Raw genomic sequence first — 11467 nt, forward strand, 5'->3', positions numbered from 1 at the left:
GTGTGTGTCAGTGTAGGTGCAAGTGTCAGTGCGAGTGCGTGTGTCAGTGTGTGTGTGTGTGTGTGTGTCAGTGTTGGATCGGTGCTTGTGTTCGTATTGTTGGCCAAAGTTACAGTACAGTAGGTGTTGGTGTGTTGGTGTGTTGGTGTGCTGCATGTCGGGCTCACCATCGTCGCAATCGCTGCCACTGCGGAAGGGGTTGGAGTCGCTCATGTCGGAGTCGCTGCGCCGCTCCTCGTCCGAGTCCGGCTCGGCGTCGAGCTCGTCGTCAGAGCCGCGCACGAACTCGTCGCTGGACGAGCCGCCGCGCAGCCGCTTCGCCGCTATGTTCGCCTGCTGCCGTGACGTCACTGCGCGTGCGATCAACAATCATGACATGTACCTAATGACTGATTGTGTAAATTGATTTTTTTAAAGCGTGATACACCATTTTTTAGCTTTTAGCACAATTTTTAAAAAATGTTACGAACAAGGGAGCCTTATGGGGTTACCGCGCCTTAAATCAGTCAGTAACAGGTCTTAAAACAATTCGATTTCCACTGTGGAAAGACAGAACTATAAGACAGAGCTTTTACTTTCATACATATATGTATATTATTTATTCCATAAACTTGTACATAATAAAAATATAACCAATTTTCAGCATGAGTTCCAGTTATGGAGGTTTCTCACTTATCCAGGTCCCACTTAACCAAGTTTCACTGTATATTATTTATTCCATAAACTTGTACATAATAAAAATATAACCAATTTTTAAACGTCATATATAGATATTATGAATAACAAAAAATATTTCACCCGAACCGCAGTCACGAATATAATAACTCTACAAATTAGCCAATTATAATGGACAAAAAACTATTCAAATGAATTGAACCCTCAACTCAGTGGTACATAGCACGAATGCACTCACGTTTCCTCTTGGACGTGTTAGCGTCGTCGTCGGTGCCGTTCCTGCCGTTGGTGGTGGGTGCGGGGGCGGGCGCGGGGGGCAGCGCCGCCGGCGGCTTGCTCTTCGGCTCCAGGCCGAGCAGCCGGTTGATGCGCTCCCTGTCCGGCGCCGGGAAGTGCTTCTCCACGAGCGTTTGGAACACGCCCCTGGTGGACCAATTCAAATCTCAATATATACTAATTCCAATCTCAATATAAACTAGCTGATCCGACAAACGCTGTTCTGCCTTACTTTTATCATTTAGGGGTATGAAAAATAAATGCTGGCCGATTCTCAAACCTACCCGATACGTATTAAAAATTTAATGAGAATATGGTAAATATCATTGTAACAGGAGAAATTTATATATATAGAGAAGACTACGTGTGATATTGTTTGTCCGCGATGGATTCCTAAACTACTCAACCAATTTAGATCAAATTTGCACACCATGTGCAGTTTGATCCAATTTAAAAGATATGATAGTTTATTTTATTTCAATAACGTTAAATGTATACCCGGGCTGAGCCGGGCGTGCAAGCTAGTTATAATATAAACTTAGACTAGGTAAAAAAGGATCTGCGTGTAATGTGTATAGAAAAGAAACTAGAGGAATAAAATATCTTAAATAAAATCATAGGAAATATGTACTTTCTTAAACACATGTTATAATGGACTAGCTGCGCCCCGCGGTTTCACCGGCGTAAGTCTGTATCCCGTAGGAATATCGGGATATAAAGTTGCGTATGTGTTATTCCAGGTATCCAGCTATCTACGTAACAAAATTTCATTGCAATCAGTTCAGCAGTTTTTGCGTGAAAGAGTAACAAACATACACCCATCGTTACAAACTTTCATAATAAGAGTAGCAACATTTATAATAAGAGTAGCAAGTAGGATAGGATTTTTAAATACGGAACCAAATTTCATATAAATACGGTAAGCTGTATTCGCGTGAAAGGTTAACAATTATCCAAAAAAGTTTGTTTTGTATATTTTTATCGGCAATACTTCAAGACTATTAGGTGACGCTTTATTAAGTCTTGATACACATACTATGACAGTTTTATTTTTCAACATATTGCAGTTACCTACTAATCGTATACTTATTTAGCCTACAAAAACATAATATTCAAACAAATAAACACATTTCACTAATTTGCTAATTATAATTAATGTGCTATTTATTGATATTTCGACGTTTCTAATAATCAAAACGAGCGTGATAAATAAATAATCAAAATAAAAAACCTATTGTTCCTCGTGTCGTAAGAAAAAATATTAGGTATGTCTATTTCATTAATATATTTTCTTGGATTCCGTTCCGTTTCGAAACTAAATACGATTCGTTAGATTAATTTATTAACTAACAAATGACTACGACAAATCAAGTATCACAAAATGTCCTTGTCATCTTCAATTATGTTCAAAAATATAAACAGAAAATAAATAAAACTACGTTCATGTTTATATTCGTATGTGTAAAAAAAAATCACAGAATTCGGAAACGAACATATTGGAAGTCGTCACCAATTATTCTGTTCATATTTCATATTGTTTGTCTATATCATTGTAAATCTAATTCCCATTATAGCATAATACTTAGATAATCAGTTTAATTAAAATTTCCCAATGCATTTCCCCAGGTAAGTCCTTGTTACGAGGCGGAGCTGATAAGTTATATCGTTTACAGTTATGTTTTCCCGGGCAGAGGTGTTTAGGCACAGGACATGCGCTATGCAAGGCGTCATGTTATGATCGATTGCAGTTGCTTTGTTTGCATCCATGTTACATTACAACTGCACTCCGCGAGCAGACGCGCCGGTAAACGCACGCGAACCTCGTCCGTATTAAAAGGCATCGCTGCTCAGTTTTTTTGACAAAAAAATAATCTTGTAATCGCTCAACATGACTACCGAGGAACAAATCAAAACCTACCTGATGAATGTCACCGGCAACGGGGACTTTCTCAGGTTTGAATTTTCATCCGCCATAAATTTCATCGCCCATATAAGATGCGACATTGAACAGGACAAGCCCATGGAGTTTTACAGCTCCTATATTGACAATTGGATTATGAACTTTTCCCAATTCACCGCTACCGAGTGGACGCCGCAAGTCCGATGCGTGAAGATCAAAACATTGCTGCTGCAAAAAGTTTTTGTTTGCCAAGGCGGCGGCAACGCGGGAGCGGACCGGCGACAGGTGAAATGTAAGGCCCGAATCGAATTCAAAGTTAAACTCATCAACGATAATTCTGATCTAAATTTATTTATCGCTATACACTTTCAACATTCCCACAACGTCTATTCCCCGGGCCCCTCTTCCGTCACCTCTTATTCCGATGTTGATAACCTTTTTTTTGAATATTTTGACAACGGATTCAACATAAAAACAGCCAAGATATACCACGAACTATCACTACAAGGAAAATATGGGGAACAATGCCTCGAAGATCCTACAATTAATCCAACAATAGAACATATTAAATCTCTAAGGGATCAAATGCAAAGCAAAGACATCCAGCGCAGTTTCACTGATATTATGGAGGCGAAGAAGGCCTCCGTAAGAGCCTCCGATGGGGTTCTGACATATTTGACCTGTCCCGAAATTATAGTGATAATTTCTCCACTAATGAAGAAAGTTATTATGCACAATAGCATGGAGTGCGTATTCGTAGACAGCACCATAATCAAGGTCGGGTTGGTGGTAACATACTTGTACGTGTCCAACAAGATAGGGGTGTTGCCAGTAGCCTGCGCTGTTCATACTGATGACACCAAAGCTAATTTCAAGGTTGTTTTTAAACAAATAAAATTGACAATTGAAACCGTACACTCCAATTTCAATCCGAAATCATTGATCATCAACGATCTACCTTCCCAGAAGAAAGCACTCACCGTACATTTTCCCGAATCGAAGGTGCTTATCTCGCGCTGGTCCATTTGCTGCGACATATGGGCTTGGCTTTGCAGTGACGATCTCGGTCTGGAGAGCCAGCGCCGTTACCGTCTCATGTACGTATTCAAGACATTCGTGTACAAGCGTCCAGATAAAGCGCGCGCGTTCTACGAGAAATTGAGCGCAAGCCACGCATTCACCACCAAGCCGGAATTGCGCAATTATCTCGATGTGCTATGGCGCAGATCGCACGAGTGGCACGTGAATAAGGATGACGTAGTGCACGATCTGACAGAAGCCTCAATTCGCCTCCTGAAGGAGTTTTTCATGCGTAAATGCAGGTGCTTCGATATCATAATGATGATCGACGTCGTAACCAAGTTGTTGGAATACCATCAGAAGAATTTAATTTCGAAATATATCGATGGAATGCCAAAAATATCCAGCTATACAAAGATATTTCACAGATCCCACACGAACCGCCTCAACGATGATTCGTTCCGAATAAAATTGAACGCGTACGTGGTGCAATGTAATAATTCACCCAATCTGTACTACCTGCAGACCGACACCGTTTGCTGCGGCTGTACTGTGGGAGAGGAGGGGAGACTGTGCGACCATCTTGGACTGATGTTCAGTAAAAATCTAACAAAGGTGCTCGTCGTGCCGCTGCTCAACAAATCGGAAGTGGAACTTCTGATGAAGATAACTGGACGTATGAAGGAGTACAAAGACAAATGCGAATTATTCGACGAGGAAGACGCTTCTGGGATCATTGTCAGCGTTTTGCGCAAAGCAACTCCGGGCACCTGCGGTGCGTCCGTACGCAACGCTGACGCCGAACGTATCCTATCGAAGGAGCTGAAGAAAAAATTCCTCGACATGAGCGTCCGTTTCCAGAAACTACAAACCAGTTTCCTCATGAATCCGAACGGCACAAACTTGGTTTGCATAAAGGAACTGGCATATAATTTCAACAAAATGTATTCAGACTACATGGCTCAACGCAAGGGAACCCAAGGCGAGAATAAGTAAACCTAAACTTTAATCATCATCGCATTTACCAAATACTAATTATCGATGTTTTATTCTTTGATGTGACTTAATATCTATTAGAAATTTTCCAAATGTATTTTCCAATTGCGTAGATAATATAATGGAAACAATATATAATATATTCTTGTTATTGTATACATGTGACTGGCCTCCTCTGTAACTGTTCGTGGATATTTTTCTTACTAAATGTTGTGACCCGTCCTCCGAAGGACATTAGTGTGTAAGTCTTAAAATATCGGTGTTAAATGTTGTATTACGAATTTTGAGTGGAAATAAATATAATAAATCTTTATGTCATCCGTGTTTCATTTCATAACCTGTAGGGATTTAATACTTTGTAATTTTGTAATTTTGACCTTTTTAAGATTTCTTAAAGTCTTTTGAGTGTGGAAGTCTATCACTGGGGAAGGCACCATCCCTACTGTGGGGATGTGGTACCTTCCCCGGCGATCTCACCCGACTGGCATGAAATAGTATCATGCTACCGTGTTTCGTTCGATGTGTGAGGGAGGCGTATGCTTTTTTCCTTTTCCTCACACTTCCCAGTCCCTTCCTATATTCCCTCGTTTCCTATCCTTTATACTACCTCTGCGAATGTTCATGGGCGGTGGTGATCGCTTACCATCAGGCGAATTACTTACAATTTATATTATATTATGTGCAAAGCGATTAAAATGATAACCGAAGCAAATATAACACAAAATTGCTGAACGATTTTCATACATACAAATTTTAATAAACAACTTACATCATAAGTACATTTTAAAGTATAAGTATACGTATTAAAGTAGTTATAATATAAAGGATTAAAGAGGAATGTTCAATTTGAGAAACAGTCTATCAATTTCGATGCATTTCTTTTTCCGAAATAAAATTATGTTTTCAACGATGATTAATGCTGTTCTCTTTGTAGAATAAATATTAAATTTGATCAATAATCGAGACATAATAAACTATATCTAACGTAACCTAGACAAGGTAACTCAATCATACAACTGAATAATTCTATTTTTGCTACAAAATACTTGAGACCGATTCGAGATTAATTCAGAACAGTTAAGTTCATTTTGACAAACATACTGATTGCAGTGTGATTTATACTATACCAATAATATAAAGGTACAGTTTGTTTGTTTGAACACACTTATGTCAGATATTAACGGACCGAAAAATATTTTTCACCGCTGCTGCATTATCCCTGAGTGTTATACAGCTGTACATGTACCACGGGCGAAACCGGGGCGGACCGCTAGTGTTCAATATAAATTTGGTAACAAACATCCCGAATTATCTAGAAGATTCGCATTTGCTTCGTAACACTGGTAAAGGATGTACACCAAGAGGTTCTTATGGCTTTGCAAGAAAAACTTTTTAAAGAAGACTGTTTCATTAACGTACTTCTCCCCCGACTTCTCTCTTTGGACTCTTTACTATATCAATTCATACGATTACTAAATCAATATCTTTGTTCACTGAAAAGCATTAATAGCTTTTGCCCGCGGCATCGCACGCATTAAATACCCGCAGTAAAACCCCTATCCCCCATTTTTAATTTATTATTATACATATAAATCTTCCTCTCGAATAACTCGTATCAATTCAAAAACACTCAATCAAAAACTGTTGCGTTATTTTAAAGATCTAAGCAAACAGACACACAGACGGCGGAAAACAACTTTGTTTCATATTATTTGATTATAATAGCGTACGTGTTTGCTAGTCAACTTCGTAACTTTAATCTTTTATTTAACTGACCATTTAAATCGATAGTTCAATATTTATAGCTCAAGAAAGTCTCCATGAAAATAAACGTTATGAGGAATTTTCAATTGGAATTCTAACGGTGAACAGCTCGATGAAAAAGCACATGCTGCACTTTTTGTGTGTTGAAGTGTGGTTTAGTGTAGTGCGGTGATGTATGGTGTGGTGTTGTGTTTATTTATTTATTCATATATTTATTTATTTATTTATTTATTCATCTATTTATTGAGCTCTAATAGGAACAAATACAACAGTTTCAGAAATACTTATAGCAGTTAAACTAATTTAGTTTTTGTATTGTTTGGTATGGTGTAGTGTAGTGTAGTGTAGTGTAGTGTAGTGTAGTGTAGTTTAGTGTGGTGTGGTGTGGTGTGGTGTGGTGTGGTGTGGTGTGGTGTGGTGTACTGTAGTGTGGTGTGGTGCGGAGTGGCGTGGTGCGCACTCACTTGGCGGTGGACACGAAGTCGCTGAGCTCGCCGTCGTCGCGCTCGAGCTGCTCGAGCGTGCGCGCCTCGCCGGTGGACTGCAGCCCGATGACGACGCACTTGCCGCACTTGACCGCCTCGCGCGCCGTCACCACCGCGTGGTTCACCTGAGCGATAGCGCTACGTCAGTTAGCAGCCAACCGACAAGTGTCGACAAGGATCGACGCTTACCCACCACACACAAACTCACATAAAACCTATTCACTAACAAGCTCGCGCGAAATTGGCGCATCTTGTCACCACGCGATAGTGCGACAAGATTAACTTGAAATTATCTGTATGTCGATTTGTCATGACAAGTACCTACAACTGACATTGAACCTTATTTATAAAAGCAATTGCTTTAATTTGCTTAACTTCATTCATAAGAAGTTTTTAGAGTCAATATTGCATTCGCATAGGACGCGCTCTAATAGACTTTCTTTAGACACAGTGCGCACTTGCTAGTCATGTAACAATGACCGTTTTATAACTCTAATCTAGTCCGTGGATATATATAATGAGATTCGCGCATGTTACCACATAACCTGGGAGCGACATCTGTGTACGCTAACTGACAAACAACTAAATAACGAAAATGCATGCCAGCCCAGCCATGAGATTTTTCTTCATATAATATCAATGTTGACAAACTAAAAAAAAATTTAATCATTACTAATACCATTAGCTGGAAAGTGTGTTTGTTTGTTTTTCTTTCGCTACTCGTCGCAACGGATTTCTAGTGATTCTTTAAAGTTTCCTTTGCGGGCAAAGCCGAGAGCAGAGTAACTTTAAAACCATCTACTTACTACTTACTACTACTTAAGAAAACTCAGTGGTACATACACCGTTAGTAACCAAATGGTGTAATCATCGAGCACCCACCTTGGATGCGATACAGAGGTACTTGAAGAACCTCTGGTGCGCGGACCAGAACTGCCCCCACATGGTCTTCTTCATGCGCGCCTCCGCGTCTATCAGCTCCGCCGCCTCCGTGAACCGCTGCATGGCTTCCACCCACTGTGCACACAGTACAATTTAACATTCATTTTTAGCACGCTTTTATTAACTCTATCTGTATGTTTGTATGTTTATTTATTTAAACAAACTTTTTTAGATTGGATTTAAACTAAAATTACCGTATATAATATCGTATCGGAGATCACAATTAGATGTCTTTGGTACCTATAGCAATTACAGCTATCCTATATATTAAGTTGCATTCTACCATCAAGGATAACTGCATCTATTAATAACCAAGGCTAGATAGCATCTTGTCCAATCCTATTGTAACGTTTTATTACACGAAACATGCTAAAGTTTGCACAATACAATACTAATTTTATTTTGAATTTATCATTCTTGAAGTCGGAGCAATCTTTTCCTATCTAGATATTCCTATAAATATAATTATAAATTAAATAACATTGCATGATAAATTTTGAAATAATAGAAAATATTTGATCACGAGGCGGGATTCGAACCCGCGTTTTTTGCCAAACCGTAGCAACGCCTAGCATAAATTCTTCTACTCTTTCGGTTTTATGTGCCTAAGGGACACCCCATTGAAATAATGTTTCGTATTGGTTGTGATGGTTCTTAATCATCTCAACAGATGGCGCGGGGTGCCCTCAGGCACGGCACAGAGGGGCGCGGGAGGGGCGCGGGAGGGGCACGCACCAGCGCGACGGCCTTGTCGTACGTGTCGCGGAAGGCGTCGCTGAGCGGCACCTCCTCGATCTTGAAGCTGACGCCGTGGAAGGAGAGCTGGCGCGCGATGTACATGCCGCGCAGCTTCATGTCCATGGCCACGATCTCCATCGCGCCGACGCCGCTGCGGAGGCGAGATGTGTTAACATTTTCTACTCGTATATTCACTAGCTCCACCCCGCGGTTCCACCCGCGTAAGTCCGTATCCCGTAGGAATATCGGGATAAAAAGTTGCCTGTATGTTATTCCAGTTGTCCAGCTATCTACGCACCAAATTTCAATGCAATCGGTTCAGCAGTTTTTGCGTGAAAGAGACAAACATACACATTCATCCATCACACACACTCACAAACTTTCGCATTTATAATACAGGAAGTAGGATTGGAGTAGAAGTAGAATAGGATTGTTTTTAAATCGCATGTATTGCATTGTATACAAGCATGTAATTCTTAATTTTTCATTTTTTCAATGTAATGTTTAAGGTAAACGTTAAAACTGTGTTATGACGATACAAAAGTGCTCCTATAAGAAGGGGATAGTTCATGCATTTGACAGGTAATGAAAGGTGGTGAGGGTGAAAGATTTCTGTCATAAATTGTACATAAGAATATCCGATGGGTAAAAAAATATACTCTAATAAAACGATAAAATGAAGAACGATAGTTCTTGACGGTTATTCATCGTTCTTTTATTATATAATTAGGGCGATAGGCTCATATGTAGGCTAACTACGTTGTTAGTGTATGGAGGGAATAATGTGTTGCTAAGATTAAAGACAAATAAACATAAGTTATGTAATGTTACTCTTGTTTAACAATAATTAAATTAGAATTATTATCCTATTGCCAATTGTTAAACGTAGTGTCTTTTGCAATATACTAAGATCCATCTTTTCGGATTGACACATAGTGTTACTGACTAAGATGTTCGGTGGACATCGCACCTGACTATAATAAAGATAACTGATGTTATTTATATTTTATATTATATTATAAAGCTGAAGTGTATTTCTGTTTGACTGAACGCATTTATCTCAGAAACTATCGGTCCTATTCGAAAAATTCCCAATTTCGCTGTGTTAATGTTAGACAGCCCATTTATTGAGGAAGGCTATTGGCTGTAAATCTACCACGGGCGAAGCCGTAAACAACTCCCTTCCCCTTCCCGGACGCCCTATCCATCCCCCCCCCCAAAAGTAAGAACTCTCACCGCTTCTCGACGGCGTTGATGAAGTCGACGAAGGTGGGGAAGGGCGTGCCCTCGCCCCAGATGCCGAGGCGCACCATGTAGGCCATGTTGCGCGGCTCGGAGGCGCCGGTGGCGGACGCGTACACGACGCGCGCGCGCGGCAGCCGCGTCTGCAGCTCCAGCGCCGTCAGCCCGGTCTTCGTCGCCTTGCCCGACCCCACCGGGCACAGGTTCTTCGCCTTGTGGCACTCGTCGAACACGATCTGGTGCCGCCGAGTTACGGGAATCGGTCGAGTGTGCGTGTGTGTGTGACTTTATGTTACATTGGCCAATTGTTGCAAAAGGGAACAGTGGTGTGCGTGAGATAACTATCGTTCCAGGTGCTATGTTGTATCAATTTTGATATTGTTGGCTGTGCTCGTCTTGGTGTTAACGGGACATTGTTTATATATTAAACCCAGACCCGATCTAAGTCAAGATATATCCGGTTTTAATTTCAAAGACTCATTCAGACAAGATTTTTTTTATTATTGGAGGCACGTAATAAATGGCTACTTCAATGATATATTTACGTTTGTGAGCTTAAGAATGCGATCATAGTTTCGAGGAACATGTGCTCTTCTCTTTTATACGCATATTACTAAGCATGTTAATGATTGAATACTTGTGATGCACTTCTGTATCAATCATATGTGGGAGTCTAGTACGCTTCGGCACGAATTGGGCCAGCTCACACCGGGGGAGGAGCACATAGAGCATACAACTGTTTCGTTCAGTGAGTGGGGGAGCAAGGGGCCCATATCTCTTTTTTTTTTTTTTTTTTTTTTTTTTATGTCATAGCGGGCAACTGAGCTGGTGGTTCGCCTGATGGTAAACTATCACCACCGCCCATGAACATTCGCAGAGGCTTAGACCTCTGAGAATGCGCTGCCCGCTTTTAAGGGATAAGGGATGAGGAAAGGATTGATTGATGGAAAGAAGGAATGGACTGGGAAGGGCTAGGAGAAGGAAATAGGCCTCCGGCTCCCCCACTCACCGTACGAAACACAATAGCAAGCTATTATTTCACGTCGGTTTTCTGTGGGGGTGTGGTACTTCCCCGGTGCGAGCTGGCCCAATTCATGCCGAAGCATCTCTATCGTATTATTGTGTATATTCAGTTAGCTCTGACGAATGTTGGTAAACAACTATTATCGATTACTGTTCAGGAATAATGTTCACCGGCTTGGCTACTGGCTAGTACATACATTACTTCAATGTATTTCAATACTTTATTAAAGTTCAACTGAGTCTGTATGTCTGTATGTTTACACGATCCCAGAGAGCTATAGGCTACACGTGTACCGCGAGCGAAGGCGGGGCGGCCCGCTAGTACAGATGCAAACACACAAAGGATACGAGTCCGTCGAAGTCCTCGCCGCACCACTGCAGCAGCTGCTTCAGCCGCGTGCGGTAC

General features: G+C 40.8%; 1 protein-coding gene across 2 annotated transcripts in view; it reads right to left on the reverse strand.

Moving 5' to 3' along the window:
* Positions 1 to 11467, reverse strand: part of LOC119832908 (protein strawberry notch) — a 34236-nt gene that overhangs the window by 13552 nt on the left and 9217 nt on the right. For both annotated transcript variants that reach the window (XM_038356743.1, XM_038356734.1), the window contains 6 exons: positions 10033 to 10274; positions 8794 to 8947; positions 7999 to 8133; positions 7096 to 7241; positions 914 to 1098; positions 168 to 350 (listed from right to left, as the gene is read on the reverse strand). In XM_038356743.1, the coding sequence (XP_038212671.1) occupies positions 168 to 350; positions 914 to 1098; positions 7096 to 7241; positions 7999 to 8133; positions 8794 to 8947; positions 10033 to 10274 (1045 nt within the window). The remainder of the gene's footprint in view (positions 1 to 167; positions 351 to 913; positions 1099 to 7095; positions 7242 to 7998; positions 8134 to 8793; positions 8948 to 10032; positions 10275 to 11467) is intronic.

This window comes from Zerene cesonia, chromosome 2 (assembly GCF_012273895.1).
Source record: "Zerene cesonia ecotype Mississippi chromosome 2, Zerene_cesonia_1.1, whole genome shotgun sequence".
NCBI classification, from domain to species: domain Eukaryota; kingdom Metazoa; phylum Arthropoda; class Insecta; order Lepidoptera; family Pieridae; genus Zerene; species Zerene cesonia.